The sequence below is a fragment of the Falco punctatus genome (genome assembly GCF_963210335.1).
Source record: "Falco punctatus genome assembly, chromosome: 1".
Lineage (NCBI taxonomy): Eukaryota > Metazoa > Chordata > Aves > Falconiformes > Falconidae > Falco > Falco punctatus.
In genome coordinates, this window is record NC_137580.1 from 27,199,266 (window position 1) to 27,218,131 (window position 18,866).

The window sequence follows — 18,866 nt, forward strand, 5'->3', positions numbered from 1 at the left end:
TCCAATTCATCCATATACCAGTGAGGTGTTACAAACTTGCACCAGATGGTTTACATCCAAAAATAAATACTTTTGCCAGGGCAAAGGTTAGACATGTGGATATCTGACTCAAAAATCAAATGGCATAATTTTTTGAGGTATATGAACACTGCTCTTTTACAATATCTGGAGGGATCTCTTCTGCTCCTACCCTAAAACAACCATTTCATTCCACTTAGATTTCCCTTCTCATGTTTCCTTCTAATACTAGCAAAAAAATGTTGAGCTTTGAACAATAAATGTGAAGGAAAATGGAGAACTCTAATCAAGAAGACCAAAAGCCTGCCTGAAGTCCATCTACAAGTCACTTCAAACTTAAGAGCCTTGGTTCCTAACCTCTCTCTACTAAACTCAATGGACTATAGTGTATGTCTCTCCACAGATCAATTCACTGTCCCTAAATCAGGAGACAGCTCAGGCAACGTGAATAACCTGCCTTAAAAACAGTTGGGATTTTTTGTTATTAGAAGAAGATTCTTTTGTTATTGTTCTCATCCAAGTAAAAAATACCAACTGCTAGCAATTATCCATTAAAAAAGAAAAATAGCAAAAAGCAAAACTGCATTATTTCAAGTAAAAGTGCTTAACAGAGGCAGCAAACACTGGACATCAGGAATGAATAGCACACAATTCAACAGTCTGCACTTAAATATTGACTTCCTTTCTTGATAATTTGTATTCCATGGGCCTGTGGAGTCCACTGTCAATATCTGAAATACAGATGCATTACAGTCACATCTAGCTAACTTAACCACCACATGTTGCAAAGGCCCTCTGTGCTTGAAATGCAGATTTTGCATTTTCCTAATGATTTCAAGTAACAGATTTACATTTACACCAGATTAAAAGCAGTTCTTACCAACAACCTATTACTAAATGGTGAGGCTTTTTGTATGTTATTTTCTTTTATTTAATTCTCTTCCAGAGATCATGAAACCCTTACTTTAATTTCAGACCACTACTTTACTTACCTAGGTCAATAAGTATTGCATGTTGTTGAGAAGTTAGTTGTTTTAGGAGTTCCTTATAAGGTATGTCCTTTGATTGTTGTTTACTTGGAAACTGATGTTTAAGATGGTATTGCTCTGCTAGAAATTTCCAGATCTCCCCACGGTGGTGACGTGGTACTCCTGAGAGAAGAAGGTCATTAAAAAAGTAATTTGTACTCATACTGAGGGTTCAGCTATAGCTGAGCTAGCAGGATTGAGGAACTGAAGATCTGTATCTGCTAGATATGCAAACAGATCCCTATCTGCTATCTCCAGTAGACCACAGAAGCAGATCAAACTACAGTGCTTATACTTCCTCAACCAATAAAATATATCAGCATCCTAACAGGAGAGATTTAAGGTTGAAACTTAGAGGGGGAGCTGCCTAAGTCTAAAAGGTTACCGCTTCCATCCAGTTTGAGAAGTACTACAGAAGAGGCAGCAAAAACTGCCATACTAGTCTCTGAAAAGTTAAATATTCATCTCCCATTTTTCAATGTAAAGTACACAATAAAGCACTGTGATAGAACTAATTAACATCTTTCACTAATATGACACTGACACTGTTGTTAGGAGCAAATTTTAAGAAAGTAGGATGCACACATACAAAAAGTATAAAAAAGCACAATGAGATGTGATCTAAAGACTACAAAGGAAGGCAGATTAATCAGAAAGCAAGTATTGTATTTCTAGTTTTGCTATTGGTTTGCTGAATGACTGGTACCTGTAAAAAATTTTTAAAGCTTCAATTTCTTTCTCTATAAAAAGGGATGATGCTACTTAACTATTTCACATAGGTGACAATAGCCTTCATTTCTACCTATATGCAAAGTTCTGAAAGTTACAGAAAAGTTACTGTTACACGCATACTTTATTCAGCACAAGACCGACACTATTAAATCATCTACACAAGAAATCAACACACTGTTCTTTGGGAAAGTATTCTGTCTAATCCATAATATACTGGAACTAGATATTACAGTTTGAAGTAACTTATGGCTTAAAGTTTTTTGGACTCCTTTTTTCTTTTTGTATATATGTAACCTATGGATAGCAACAATAAGACAAATCAAAATTGACTCAAGCATACAACTTACACAGAAAGCTAACAAAACATAGTAATTTCACTGCCTTCTCTCATATAAGCACAAAAGCATATGAATTTATCTCTGCAATACTTATTTTTAATACACTATCATAACCCAGAGACAACTGCTTGAAAATGAAATGCTAGTAAAAATGTATAATATTTGAATCCACATCACAAGTGTACTTAGAGAGCATTTCTGCAAATTACTTTAGGGAACTGAAATCCAATTATTGAAAATCCTCCAACATGAAACAGTGAGGGAAAGTGCTGTTTCAGATACCAAATGAGTCAGGTTTTCCTCCTCAGATACACATCTAAAATCCCATTAACTTCAGTGAGGTTGAATGTGTCACATAGGGTAGAACTGGCTTAACAGTGCACATTTACAGCTGCAAATTTACAAAGTAAGTAAAATTTCCCTTTAAGGAAGTAGTCCGCTATTAAGTTTATCTCTGTATGCTGCATCGTACATGTAAAATAAAGTATTTCATTTACTATTTTCTAAATTAAAGATGCACTATATTTAAACATCTTCTACGGTGAACATTACAGGTCAACACTACATATTTGTTATCCCAATTTAAGCCTCATGCTTATTGAAACCTTCATTTCTTACCTGTTTGCCTTGCTTACTCAAGTTATTTTTAATGGTTTTGGTCTAAACTACAACTTGCTAAGCTCAATTTAAATGCATTTTTCATTTCTGTATATGCATGAAATCTGACGTCACTTCACTTTTAGAATGTTGACACAACTGGGCTGTAGAGAACCAAGCATAATAGCCGCATCAAGCCTAGGGATAATTTCCCTATCAACTGGCTACATGTGTGTGCTTCTTACCAGAAATCCACTAAGCAGGGCTTTATTTATTTATTTACTTATTTTGCATCGCTCCAAGTTTTTAAGTTTTATTTTGAACTCTTAACACAGGCCAGCACCCCTAGACTATCAAGAGAAACCAAGTTTTTCTCATGCTCAAATATTGACCGGGCAGAGACATTTACCTACACGAATGGAAGGAAACCTGTTTGAGCTTTCCTTACTCTGCAGAGGTTTGTGCTTAGGGCATTTGATATTGTTAGAAAACTAGACTTACCTAGTCATCTTAAATGGATAATTTGGTTTAACTTGCTTGATTAATTGCATAGAGGCAGGTGCAATATTGTAAATATTAAACTTGTTCTAGTGAATTCTTGACACTTCCTTTACATACTGGAAATGTTTGTATAGAACTATAAAAAGCTCCTTATAGTAGCCATCTTCACCATCGGCTACATACAGCACCTGGCGTAAGGTCTTCAGGTCCAACCATGGCACAAATAACATTAATAAACCTCGTTTCTTAGAATATTTAAAAAACTTCTTTAGGTTGTATTTTGATGCAGTGGAGACAGGAGCTGGCTGCTCAGCCCTGCAGTTATGAGGAAGACTGTACATGATGTCTGCAGGTGCGATGCATTGTTTAACTCAGAAAAAAGGCAGTTGTACAGAGATATCCATGTATATTCTTTGTATACACACATACTGCCCAGAATTTCCAGATAATTGTGTAGACAGTTACTTCAGTTATTTACAGAGTCATTTCTTTGGCATTATCCAGGCTTCTTCTTTAATTATATCTTTTAATTTATAAAATCAGATTGCAACAATTATAATACATTGAGGTACTGTACAACTTTCCTGCAATGACAAGTGTTATCAAAAAATGAATACCAAGTACTGGAACTCCCGTAATACAACTGCACCTACCACTGAAAGGGACTATTACTTGCATACGCATAACCATGAAGATACTGAACACTGTTGCTTGTTTAGTCATCAACCCGAGTAACAGCTCTAGTGAGAATCTGGTTATAAGGAGTAGTTAAGAGGTCACCCTATCCCTTTTCTAACACAACTTACATGCATTTCAACAACACAAAATAACAAACTGTGCTTACCTTGCCCAACAGCAGAGTGTATTTTTTCCACATCAAATTTAATCTTTGACCTTCCAGGTGTACTCAACATTTTTTCCCAAATCAAAGTTACATCTTTTAGGCATGGTGTGATTTCTTCATAGTCAAGTTTCAGACGTCTGTTCTGCAAATTGTTCTCTGAAGCTAGGAAGTAATATCATGAATGCACAGGTTAATACAGTTTGCTGTTTGTAAAATGGATTATTTTAACTTAGAACTTCATTATGCAATCCACCTAAAATTAAATTCTATTAATTCTGAAACATTCTGTGTCTAAATTTTTGTGATTGTGGGGTGGTTTTCTGTTCCTTTTTTTTTAAAAAAGTGATGACTAATGAAATAAACACAAGATTTTCCTAACAGGATTCTTCAATTTCCCAGCTCTTAAAAAAAAATAGTGCAAAAAAACTACACCAAATAAAAATACAAAACCAACATCGTAATCTATTTCTTATACATGCAGCTCCATAATAGTAATGACAAAGTTAAAAAATTACTTTAAAGGTGAGCATTCATATGTCCATTTTTCTAGACTACATATACTTCCCTTTGAAAGTTCAAGTATAGAAAATTTCAGGACCCTGAACACAAATAGGACTATAAACACTATATATATTATATATATGAGGATCTCTTAAAGTCTCCACTGAAGAAATCAGAACAAGGGTCAATGAATAAGTCAGTCTTAAATAAGACACTTTAGATCATCAGAGCTCCTGCAGCAGAGATGTATTGTCGTATTGGTGACTTTCTCAGACTAAAATTTATAAGAATAGTGTACTGTATCCTTGTATGTTATCTACAAGGGATTTGTAAAAAATTTATCAATAGCTGGGAAAGTATCAAAGAACCATGGCAAAAAGGAAAATGAATTCTGTAACTGAGTGTTAATTCACAAGTTTGGAAGTGGCATGAGAATTTCAAAGGGACTCCTGGCAAAGCTTTTAAGTGTTGTTTCTAAGGGGCCTTTTTAGTACTAGAATGTACCTGGAAGGAAGGGTTTATTAATGGCATTCATGTAAACTAAAAAATAAAGCACCTTTTGCGATAGTGGATGAGTTTGTGCAGGTCGTAAGACTGAAAAAACAGAAGAGGTCTTTCAGCTGAGGTGGAGAAAAAAGATGCAGTGCAGATGAGATAGAAAGATGTCAGTCATCCATTCCTAAAAGGCAGGAAATGCTGAAAAAAAATGCTGTAAGGAAACTGAGATGAAGCTAAAAAGAGAGCACTAAGGAATGACACAGACTATGGTAAGTCTGTGGAGCATTTAACAAAACGGGTATTTCAATTTATTAGCTGGGTTGTAATGTGGCTGAGGACTCAATGCACCTAGTTTCAGAACAAGAGTCCTGGGATATGGTCAGCAGCTCTCTACTTGCAAAGATAAGCAGAGCACAGGTTCAAAAGACATAAATGACTGAAAAGGTTCTATTGTATTAAACAGAAATTTAAAAATGATTCTCAATAACACCCACTGAGAAAATTACAAATAACACAATTTGGAACCATGTTTATGAAATAGTGTATCAGGAAGTGACCATGATTTTTAATTAAGTTGCCACGATGTATTCACAGAACTTCACGGTTGTAGCTGTTGTAAGCTGCTTTACTGTAATGCTAACAAGATACTCTCATTTTGAGGACATTCTGCCATACATCATAAGACTACTGCTACTTTTGATGATTTCACAGTATGAACTCACAAAATCATACTCCTGTGTGTTACAGTCTTGAGGCAATCTATGTTAAAAGGATGTAATCTTCCACTACTTTAATCCTCCATTGTTTGTGTGTTCAACTTGTTTATATAAATTTACTAACGAGTTAAAAAGCACCTGAGTTTACATGGCCCATAATGACACTAAGATAGCCAACACACTAAGCTCATCTTGTTCTGAGATCTGTATCTGCAATTAAGGTTTTTTAGATTATCAGATTCTGAGAGTCACAAAGGGTTATCTAGTCCTGTGCTGCCACTGGCTAAAACAAGATTTTAGATTTTAAAAATGGAAAAAAGAAAACACTGTTTATATTTGGGAAGTGTCCACCTGACTCCCTTATCCTGTAGTTGCTTTCACATGTGAACAATTTCATTCAGTGAGGTTATTTATGTGATTATGCTGTTACCTAAGTGTTTGCAAGGTCCAGACCTCATAGTATTTCATTTTGACATTTTCTATTTTTGACTTTTCACTTCAAAGTAGCGTATTTCATTTTAAAACACGACTTTGGCTGCTGTGTACTGACACTTGCTTTACCCATCCTGATACAGACAGCTGCACTTCAATTTTGCTCCTTAAAGTGCTTTTTTATTCCTCGTTTCTGGTTGCTTTTGACTTTTCCCTGTAGATTATATTCAGTGTTTAACTACAGACCTATGTAAATACAAACACTGATGGTTTTATTATAGCTGTGTGCCCACACTGAAAGCAAATCCGTGTATCTAAGCCAGGGGTCCTCAAACTTTTTGACCAGGGGGCCGGCACGCGGATGAAGTGGCAGGCAGTCAGCTGCGGCTGCTTGGTTTCCCCCCCCCCAACCCCCGGCAGGGGGGTCTGTAAATACCAGGGCCGGATTGAGGACCCTGGGGGGCCGTATCTGGCCCACGGGCTGTAGTTTGAGGACCCCTGATCTAAGTTCTTTGTCAGCTTCTTCACATTTTCTTCAGGTCAAATACAACATATTTACATATTGGAATATCAAAAAAATCCTTAAAAAACAGGTGCCATTGTATGAGGATAACTTAAAAATGACATTGAAGGTTCAACTTGTATGAAAACAAATTCAGAGAAATCTTTCAGTATTCCATCCTCTGCAAACAAGTGTTTTCTGGTGCTTGGCAACTTTTCAGTCTTTTCAGACTTTTCTGCTTTATTCCGTTGTCCTATGCCATGTGCAAAAATGTGACACTAGGAGTGACATGCAAGGACTAAGAAGAGAATACGGCTTTATCAACAAACTTATTTAGATATTGACACTACCCGATTCTCAATATCACACTTAAGCATTATCAGTAAAGATGCAACATACTGTACATTTAATTTTAATATTTTGTTCAGTATTAAACAGTAGTACTCTAAGAATTATTACTACATGTAAAATACTTATTTTCACTTCCCAGTGACAAAAGCATCAGAAAATGTAGCATTACATTACAAGCTGTGCTCACTGCAGCACAGCCATCTGTTTTTTCAAGTATTGTCTCACCATCTGAGCTCTGCATGCAGCAGCCACCTAGGACAACTTCCTTACTGCACAGTGCATACTGCACAGCCTGGGTATTCAGTCATGCCAACGCTCGTCTCATTCACTCACTAACTAGCTTTAGACATGCTCATCTTAGTGAATTTGTGACGGTTTTGCAATTGTTTTTTGTGGGGAGACAAAACTGGAGCACCTGATTAAACTTGTTATAACTTTTATTGATATTAATGTCCTGCAGTTGCCAAAAACTTGGTTTCCGGCTGCAGATGCAGGTGACTTGAATACAAGAGAATTTTTAAAAAAAATAATAAATCAGGCATGTAAATATACAAAACAGAAAATTTATTTCTAAATGCTATATGTCCCATAAAAATTCCAAGTTACAGAACAATTTGACAGAAGCTCATTTTTGACAGCACTGCTCTAAGCTGAAGGGATTGTATAAATTATTGCTCTTGGCACCTCTTTCTCCATATGGTCTTGGCCCCTTAGCCAAGGGCATTGTATATTTGGTATCCATCACCATATTTCATGTTACTGGATTAGCGAGTACATTTGCTGGGAATGTGCCTGTCACCTGTGGAGTTCTTGGGAAATTCAGGTATCAGGTATTCTTCGGATATGAGGGTTGAAATAGGAGAGCTATCCTACTAGGAGTAAATAGCCTAAAGGTGGGTTAAGTGTTCTGGGAGGCCATATCTGATGTCTGAGGGAGGCGTTTTCTCCTTCCAGTTAGGAGTCTTAGCCCAAGTTTAAAGAAGGATTTTGTGTTTGGTAAACTGACCTTTTCACACAGCTGGGACCTTTCTCTACACAGTTCTTCCTGGAAGACAATCCTTCCTCAAGTTTACACAAAGGCAAAGAATTGCCATTTTCATGCCAGGTACCTCACCCCTTGAGGGTCCAAGTGCCTACTCCCTTCCTGAACATCCAAAATCAGCCAGATAAGCATTTCCATCCTCATCATTCATATCTTCAAAGGAGCAGCTCTCAAGGGCAATCACTTGTGATTCTGTATGCAGCTGCTACAATAAGATGTGTATTCTTAATTGGCTGCGTTTTATTGTATAAACTGCCACCAGAATGGATTTGTTGCAGCTACATATTCATACACAGAAAATTTTTGTTAAGAACTGCAAATTCCTTCATTCTTATTAGCTTTCTGACTGATCTAAGTCATACTACTCTGTACCAACCTTGCTTGCACAGTGTGTGTACCACTGCAGAGACCCATAGTTTTAAGTCCACAACCAGCTCAAGAACTTCAATTCAACTTCAAGATTGGCTAAACAGAACACTGCAATGACCAACACTTAGACAATGACCTGTGCATGCAAATGTAGGAAAGAATTCAGTTCACAATAGTGACTGTGCCGAGCTCCTTGTCAGAACTTCTAAACACCAGACTAAAAAACTGCAGCCATGGTAAAACTAAGAGTACTAATTAAGTCCAAGTACACAAATAATAAGATGAAGTGATAAAAAAACAAGTGTAAATTGTCACCTACACTAATGAGAGCTGAGGGAGATGCTGTTAAACTGATGCCTGCATGTTCCTACAATGTTTCATTAAGGCTTGGTCCAATCCACTGCCAAGACCACAAAGAAAACCAAAAAGTGAATTTACATTGCAGTAGGGTGTAATCAAGAACTTCACTAACCTTGTAACTTCTGGTTTTCTTTCTCCATTCTGAGGAGCAGTATCTGCTGAATAATGGCTTTCTTCCACAACTCGCGAAGCTCACGGGGTGTCCGCTTCCTTTCCTCTTTCACTGGCCCAAAGGGGCCATCTTCACACACTGGTTCCAATGGGGATCTGGGTGGAAGTTCTCCCAGTTCGGAGTAATCTTTAAAAGAGAGAAGTTGTTGTGAACTACTTAGATTTCATGAATAGGTGAATGAAGGGACACATTTTGAAAGATTGCGTATATATATACATACTTATCTATACACACACACACATATATGAGGTAGCAATACCAAGCAAGGTTTCCCAATGACAGTTTCAAGCTGCTTCTGAGAAAGAATCACATGGGCTCTTCCAGTTTTGGCAGAGATAGAGTTCATTTTCTTCCCAGCAGCTGGTACAGTGCTGTGTTTTGGATTTAGTGTGAGAATAATGTTGATAACACACTGATGGTTTAGTTGTTGCTGAGCAGTGCTTACTCTAAGTTAAGGACTTTTCAGTTTCCCATGCTCTGCCAACAAGGAGATGTACAAGAAGCCAGGAGGGAGCAGAGCCAGGGCATATTCCATACCATAGAACATCATGCTTGGTATATAAACTGGGGGCACTTGGCCAAGGCTCACCAATCGCTGCTTGAGGACTGGCTGGGCATCAGTCAGTGGGTGGTGAAGCAACTGTATTGTGCATCACTTGTCTTTCTTGGGTTTTATTCTGCTCTTTTTCCTTTCAATCATCACCATCATCATCATCATCATTATTATTAAAGTATTTTACTTTATTTCAATAATTGAACCGTTCTTATCTCAACCCACAGGTTTTACCTTTTTCTGATTCTCCTCCCCATCCCACTGGGGCAGGGAGCAGGGGGAGTGAGCAAGCAGCATCATGGTACTTAGTTGCCAGGTGGGGTTAAACCATGATGTAGGTCAAAGTCTGGAACATATTTTTTCTATAACCTGATAAAAACATTGTACCATACACCAAGACCATGCCTTGCTAATTACAGCTTTCCAACAACAGAAGTAAAAGGAAAAGAGGAAAAGGTAAGTTCAAGAAATTGCAAAAATACAACCTACAGCTGAAACCTGGCATGATTCAAATGGCAGATAAAATCACATATAGCGCCCACGTAATTGAAAGTATAATTTCTAAACTGTGTTTAACAAAGAAAATACACACCCTTAGCTGCACAAACACACCACCACCTAAGGCCATACAATAGGATGGTTACCAATTCTTAAAGTAAACATGCAGAAATGGAGACAGGCACCTAAGACATGTTTGCTCTCACTTCTGATTTTTAACCATATCATAACCTTCTGCACCTTTTCTTTTGGCTTCAGCTGGTCTATCACAAAAACGTTTCTTTTTGTCAAACATGCAAGGTAATTGTAGGAGGACTGAAAACACTATAAAAGAAAGTGAACACTAAAATCTCAGGCAAATTGAAAAATCTTTTCTTTTTAGGGAAAGGTTAAACACCACCATTTTTAATGAAGTTCTCAACACAATAAGCTTAAGTTCTTTTACTCTGTTTTCTTAATACCTACTGTAGTATTACTTGATTTGTTTTATAAAGGTTCTCTGAAGGCTCAGTAGTCTTTGATATAACCTGTATCTAGAAGAAAAATTACTCAAGTCACCACCTTTAAAATGAACAGTCAAAACCACTCATCCCTTCCTACCAAATTCCAACTGGAAAGGCATTGCAACAGCCCTTCCTCAGCTAAATAGAATGGCTGTGAAATGTCTCCCTGAGGACAAGCTCACCAGTTATACATACAAGAAAATGCTTTAAAAATCAGTGCAACAAAAACCATCCCCTGGACTCTCCAGCTAAGGACAAGTACATCTGTGCATGCTATTTCAAATAGCTGCTGGAGAAGGGGCACTCCAGAAACAATTATTCTGATGATAGCTCAGCAGTCCATTTCTTTATCATCATATCGCATAGTGATAAAGATTTCAAAGTAAATACACAGACATTATCTCATCTCTACAAACTAACAAAATAGGAAAATTTTCACCCCTTCAAATTCTGCTCTGAATACTACCATATATTGACTCACATGGCTCATATGCAGCTATTCCTTCCTTGTTTGTTCAAAGGCACTCAAACAACTGAGCTCAGATGACTAAGAATGGAAATGTTCACAGCTGTTGGCTCTTAAGGAGTCAAAGACAAACAGGGTGGGTCCAAATACCACTTGTTTCCTCACACAACATTTATTTGCTTCTTAACAGAGTTAAATTCAAGGACTAAAACATACCTATAAAAATAAATGCAACATCTTGTACTAGCAGAACAAATTAAACCTTTACAAACTTGCACTCTGGATGTAAGTGCAAATACCCATGCTTCAGGTATTGACGGCATTTCGGAGAACAACAAAATTAATGGGAATCAGAATTAGGAAAAGGACAAATACTCGACACTTTAAAGGTAATCACCATTTGTTGCAAAGAGAAGTATGAAACATCGACAGATGCATTCAGAAATACAGCTGGTTATGAAAAATATCAATACAATGAAGAAATTATATTACATCCTTTAAAAGAAACTGGGAAACAATTTAATTATTTTCTTTACAGGCAAATGGGAAGACTTCTGTGGGCTAAGATCTGCAATTATAAGAGAGGTTTAGGTAAATGTCATCAGGTAGAGAAGAAACACACTTAATTCTCAACTTGTGTTGACAATGAAAGGGAAATTATTTTGATTCAATTGTAATTTTTGATGCATATACTACACTACCAACAATGTTTTGTACACTTTCATGTAGAATGACTACATATAGTAGCTTTCAACTCAATTTTTCTTAGTGCATATTAAATATTATAAGGGAAATGCTCTTAAGGACAATGCTGGTAGAACTAGTTTAATTTGCTTGAATAAAATAATAAACTTCAAAAAAAAAAAGATCATCTTCAAGGAAAGTTGTTCATTAAGGCTACATTACACGCACAAAATAACAGTAGCACAAGAAAGGGGAATTAATGAAAATGGTCACCAAACATCAATGCAAAAAAGTAAAAGTGATCCAGACAGGAACACCCTTATCTACTGTACACTCTCTGTAGTCTATTCACTTCTTACATTCTCATAGCATTCAATATAGAATGCATGCATGTACATCTTGGGGGAAAAAAAATCTCTTCTCAGCCTACACATCCTCCCAGTGGTCGACAGATCTCTTTTAGAGTCAGGTATGTATTCTGGTTGTATGTATATATACACGTACGTGTTAGAAAATATCAGACTATCTACAGAGAAATTTATGGTTGCCTACTTGCAAAAACCCCTAAAACCCTGGCAAAGCACATGCAAGGAAATGGATTAAACACATTGCATTCCTAAAGCAAGAATGAACATATCCAATGCCTAGAATCTTCCTGTCTTTAATGTACACATTCTACTTTCTCAGTGAAAATTCTGTGGATTGGTCTTCAAGCACCAACTTAACAAAACATCACATAATTTATCAGAGATGTTACTCACTTATTGTCCTCCAGTGATCAAACCATGGCGACACCTGAACCACTGCAAACCATTAACTCCTCAAGACCATGGTCTTGCTTCCACTTAGGCTGAAAATTTCTTGTTTATTACTCACCAAACTAATAAAACCAGTATTCACTAAATGAAGTTTATCTCACAATGCTTAAGGCTATAAAAGAGAAAGGTTACAAAATTCTGGTGGCTGAACAATTATGATTATCAACGCTACCTCTAATTCCTCTGTGGAAGAGTCCTAGGCTTGATTTTGCCTTCCAAATGGCAGCTCCTTTTCTATATTTTCTTTCTTCCTTCTTATCACTTGTGGAAATTTAACAGGAAGTCTAAAGTCTACTCTAATAAAGTGCAACACATTCACAACCTGCCTTCCCTCCCACCTCCATGCTGGCATGTGGCAGAATGTACAGAAACCAAAATCAAAATGAACCTGTTTAACTGCTCAGGTGGCCTGCCTAAAGTTTGCGGAGTTGCATCAGCTGTTTGGCTGGTAAAGGAGGGGGTAGGTGGAATGTGCAGGTAATCCCTCAAAGCAAAGTAAAAAACCAGACCACCACTAACCCATGTGCATGAATGTACAAGGTGATCAACAGACATGACATCTGGCTTCCAGATCCAAAACAGACAAGAGTAGAAATACTGTTAACAAGAAACAAAGTATTTCATTATTATGCACAAATGACCTGGAGGATAGCAGAGAAAGCAAAGATAAATAGTAGAGCAATTCACCTGAACATAAGTGGTAGTTCACATTCCACCCAATCAAACTGCCATGTACTAAAATCCAAGTAATGCACAGCATTCAAAACTTCTGTGAGATTAGCAAGTGCACTTAAGCAGGATTTGAACACTTCAGCACACACTGAAAGACTGTTTCCCTGTTCAAGTGCCAACCTGATCAGCTTTTGTTGACTTCTATTCCACATTTGACCTGTACTCCTTCCAAATATGTTGCTCCCTTCCCTGCAGCTTCCATATAAAAATTCTACCTCCACACATGGTACTTTTACAAGCCCACCACATTTCTACTCTTTAAGGCTCAGGACTGAGGAAATTGACTCAATAACTACTATTACATTTTACTAACACATAGGTTATTTCCCATTGGAAGTTCATACTTGGACTACTCTTCAGAATTACTCTTCTGCACAGTGCACTTCTACAAGTCTCTGAGTCCAAACCAAGTATCCCTTGAGAAACAGTGTACTTCAGTGGCAAAGCCACCAGCTTTCCTGTGCTTGTGAGAACTTCTGCAAGGTAATGAACTGCAGATGAAACTGCTAATGAAGAAGATGGAAATGTTGCACAAATGTACTACAGAGCATCCAGAAGTGTCCAAAAAACGGCAATGAAGCTGGTGAAGGGTCTGGTACACAAGTCTTATGAGGAGCTGCTGAGGGAACTGGGGTTGTTCAGTCTGGAGAAAAGGAAACTCAGGGGGATCTTCTTGCTCTCTACAACTACCTAAAAGGAGGTTATAGGCAGGTGGGGTAAGGACTCTTCTCGCAGATAACAAGAGATAGGACAACAGGAAATGATCTCAAGTTACACCAGGTGATGTTTAGATTGGATATTAGGAAAAACGTCTTCACTGAAAGGTGGCCAAGCATTGGAACAGGCTGCCCAGGGAGGTGGTGGAATCACCATCCCTGGAGGTTTTAAAAAAACACATAGGTGTGGTGCTTAAGGACATGGTTTAGTGGCGGACTTGGCAGTCCTAGGTTAAAGGTTGGACTTGATCTTAGAGGTCTTTTCCAAACTATATGATTCTATGATTCTGTGATCCACATGTACCTCAAAAGCACTGCTCTGATGCTCCCACCACTCATACCACCCAAGAAAGGAACAATGGACCAAGATGGAATACGTACAGCAGATCCATTCATTTATACTCATCTCTTTGGCTTAACATGGCAGTGCTTCAATCCTAAGATACAGAGTATGTCTACACCCCAAAAGGATCAACAAATGCATTACACAAAGCTCTCACATGCAGATCCATTCATTTATACTCATCTCTTTGGCTTAACATGGCAGTGCTTCAATCCTAAAATACAGAGTATGTCTACACCCTAAAAGGATCAACAAATGCATTACACAAAGCTCTCACATGCAAAACAAAGTACAAAAGATTATGAAGAAAGTATCACTGTATGTTACTACCAGGGACCACACTAAGGAAAGTTTTTAAATGAAATGCTGGTGGATAAAAGCAGCAGTAATTAAACCAGACAACATTTGACTGGTAGTGATACAAGCAGAAAATTTCATTAGCTCCAGAAGAAGCTACAATAAATACAGAGTGTTTGCTGGACCTGTGGGACAACTTCAAAGTATTTCAAGAGTGAGTTATTATAATGTTGCCTTAAACCTTATGTTTTAGGAAATTTCATTTGTAACTGACTAGAAAAAAATTTAATTGATCAATAGTTCCTTAGTCAATCAACCTCAGTACTGAACAAAGCTTTCCAAAAACAAGAAGAAAAAGGAAACCCACTAAGAGAAACCACACACACAAAGTAAAAAAACAACAGAAGTGACAAACCCACCTAAAAGTGTAAATTTAAAAAACATTCTTTCAGAAGCACTTAGTGTAACCAACCTGAAATACCAAAAACAAAATAAAAACATTCATCTTTGACTAGAAACTGCAACACTTTATACAGAAAAGAAGGGCTTGTTTTATTTTTATAGGAAGCTAATAGGGAGGAGGCTCAAATATAATGCATTACCACCACTCTCACTAAGTTGTTTACGCCAGACTCTCTAAATGCAGTGTTTACCAGCCACATCTGCTCTCCAGGGTTAAGAAGTCAGGCAGAATATGGTGACAATGTGGATGGAAGATTTCCATTAAGCATTTTATTTTCTGCATTACACTGTTTTTCCTTGTTTGATTTAAATATTATAAAACTCAGCTTAGCAAACAAACACGAGATCCTCACAGTCGTGTATAGTTAAATTGCCCAAAAGAAAGGACTTTCACAACATCCTTAGTTCTGTTCAGATCTTCCATTCAGGTAGTGCAACACCTTCTTTCATACATGACACAAAATTGAAGAGGAACTGCAAACTTCTATAACAAAGGCTATAATATTCCTATTATTCTACACAGATGTCTAGAATATTTGACTTCATAACCAAATGTGGTAACATGACCAGGAGCCTTTTGTTACCAGAAACCTTCGGATACCGAATCACAAGAAGCAACAAGTCCCTCTAGTCTGACTTATAACTTCAGGCAATGGCTGAATGAGGAATTCTTGAAAAATTGTGTAATTGGATACAGTTGATTATTAGAGTTCGATTTTTCTTTTAAAGCCAAGAGCTTCTTTAAAACTTATCACCACCTCAAAATTCACCCCATTTACTAATATTATCAAGCCCTGAGATACAAATGCCCTCATATTTCAATGAGCACAGAAGCCATCACACATTATATATAAGTACTTACTGCTTATAGTCAAGCTCCCACGCTGCAAATCAAGAATATGAGCATATATTTGCTCTGAGAGGGACAGAACTGAGTAATCAAGTCTAACCAACTGGCTTTATTACAGCATTTATAAAACTAGTCATTAGTTAATTAATAATCACTTTGTTGCTAAAAAAGAACCATTAAAACAGTATCGGAGGGCACTTTACAAGTAAAGAACACCCCATAAGCACTCTACAGAATGCTAAAGCAACAGTTTACAGTATTTGCAATACTACTACAAAATTATTTTTAAAATAGTTTTGCTTAAACAATGGAAGAGATATAACCTTCACCACAAAGCACATAAACAGGTAGGTGCTAACTACAATTGGTTTTAAGAACAGCAGTTCTTCAAATCCAAACTTTTCTTCAGCATTTAGGATGTAACAGTTTGCTACTTCTGTCTACCAGAGACTGACACCTGATTCATTTTAATGAACAAATCAAGGGTCTTTTCCTGTACAGAGATACTTGTAATTTCTAAAAGAATTATTTTCTGCAAGTTGGGTTGTAAAATACTACGTAGCTGTTCTGACTAAAGTTCCCTTTTTCCCATCTGAATCTATTTTCTGAGCTAAGCAATACCAACCATCTCAGTCCTCCAAACTGCAATTTCTTTCACTGTTCAACATGTAACTTCACCCTACTGCCCACCTCAAAACAAATCACCCATTCTCCAACCTAAAACTGACACAGCTTTTACAAAAATCTTGCTGTCTACTGTCAGCACACCTTTCACAGCAAGAAAGCTCATTGCAAGCACTATCACCTTCCCACCGTTTACTTCAGAAAACTATTCACATTCCCTTTACATCTAGCACTTGACTTTACTCTGCTGGGATTTCCTGAAAATCTGCGCAACAGTTCTCCCACTATGACCAATTCTGAACAGTTAATATGTGAAAACTGTAGTGAAAACAGTCCATTGCACAGAGGTTTGTAGATGCTGAATAGAAGTATGCAAATATCCCACTGCGCTGCGGTGCAAGGTGAAGTTTCATGATCACTCTGCACTGCCCTAAGTGTGTCCTGCTTCTGAGCACGGTAAAAGCACCCACCCTCAGCTGTCAGACACATGTCCCTACCTGTCTCCCTGTGCCTGTTCTAGTGCTTGTGTAATACCGGGAGTGGGACTGGAAAACTGATCCACTGAAAACTAATTACCCATTTTGTGTGAGCCCATACTTTAGCTGCTATAAAGTGATCACCAAGTTGTTCCCTTCACCTTTTTACCAGTGAAGACAGAGAACTAGAAAGTCCTAAACCATCTGCATAGCCGCAGGATGCGGCCCTTGTTAGAGAGACTCTACAGAAGTATGAAGATTTTGCTGCAAGGAGGGTGGGCAGGTATAAAGGCAATAATCAAAGAATTGAAGAAACACTTTTATTACTTAGAATGTTTAAGACAGTGAGTGGGAGAGTCGGAGTGAATTTTGTATAGTCATATATAGAAAACAGGCCAAAAAAACTTTAGAAAAAGACATTAAAGAAAACCTTCTTTCAAAAGAAACAGTATTGTAACAGATCAAACTGTGATCCATTTTGTAAGTGACATGTGCTCCTCTTTTTCCATCTCTCCACTTTGCAGGATACAACACTCATTCCACCCTTTACAAATAAATAAACCAGAAAAATACGAAAGGGCAAGACCCTGAGTGTGTCTCAAGGTGGCACTGAGAGAAATGCTGCCACCCAGTGCTCCACACCACCTACAGCCACACAACCATTCCATGGGAAGTGGCAAGCAGCAGGAAATAAGGTTGGACATTTGAACTGTAGCTTGCTACAACAGAACTAGCATAATTCAACCCTGCAACCCTCCAGCTACCAGCTGGAAAGCAATAAAAATATCTACAGAACAGATAATTTCACCTATACAGAAAATCCTTTCTAGATCTCCAAACTGGAGATCAGCATCTTCAGGCTCACCAGAGATCACCTGTCTGTCCTGCCAGGCGGCAAATTGCATAATGCTTCTCTGATGTGCTTCATTGTAAAGTCAGGGGAAAAAACAAAGCAGGTGAAAATAGCAGGGAATGGGGAAAGGGGAAGCACCCACAAGGAGGAGGGTCTGCACATGGGACATCGCTCCCATAACAACCAAGAGTAATGGTCTCCTTGTAGCCTAGGCTTTCTGTTGTCTTAGAGTGCTCACCTTGCCTGAGCATGGCTGGACTAAGCCCAGTCATCAGGCAAGGCAGAAATGTCAACTGGCAAGAAAAAATGGCTTTCTAGTGTATCTATTTGCAATTTTTTTTAGCTCTACTGATTTAGGACGGTTTTTCATTGTACTCCTGAACTAGTAAGAAATGAACAATCTCCTTCACATAAAATAAAATCCTCTTAAATAATGGTGGCTGCAAAACAAATGGCATGCTCTCTGCCTGGTAATACATGATGCAAGCATCAAAGCACAGCCATCCATCATTTCTCTCCAGTTGAGCTACAGAAAATTAAGTTTTAGCTCAAACTACTTACAAGCATCTCCTAAAGAAGTAAAGGATCCAGAAGTGCAAGACAGTGGGACACAAAGTGCTGTCAGCTTCATGTGGGAACTCAGGACACTAGACATCTCTCAAGTTCAGAACCTTGTGAGATTAAGCTCAGAATTTCTGTAAAAGCTATGTACCAGTTGTCTGGGTTGTCTTGTATTTATTTATTTATTTATTTTAAACTTTTAGTAAATACACCTTCATATCCTGCCATGTTAACCACACGGAGTGGCAATGAACATAATGCAACTTGAGATTCAGCTCACCACTTGCCTGTACAAATGGAATCACAAATGTCAGGACCTAGATTTTTCTGTCTGTATAAAGCTTAAAGTTGTCTCTGTTTATTGTGACATCTTACACATGCATATTTACTGATTACAACTCTAGGAAGTTACAGCCACAGAGCAGTTTC

At 37.7% G+C, this 18,866-nt stretch overlaps 1 protein-coding gene across 7 annotated transcripts in view; it reads right to left on the minus strand.

Moving 5' to 3' along the window:
- Positions 1 to 18,866, minus strand: part of TBC1D1 (TBC1 domain family member 1) — a 113,311-nt gene that overhangs the window by 17,235 nt on the left and 77,210 nt on the right. For all 7 annotated transcript variants that reach the window (XM_080397092.1, XM_080397094.1, XM_080397093.1 and 4 more), the window contains 3 exons: positions 8,942 to 9,127; positions 4,059 to 4,220; positions 1,011 to 1,169 (listed from right to left, as the gene is read on the minus strand). In XM_080397092.1, coding sequence (XP_080253218.1) covers positions 1,011 to 1,169; positions 4,059 to 4,220; positions 8,942 to 9,127 — 507 coding nt within the window. The remainder of the gene's footprint in view (positions 1 to 1,010; positions 1,170 to 4,058; positions 4,221 to 8,941; positions 9,128 to 18,866) is intronic.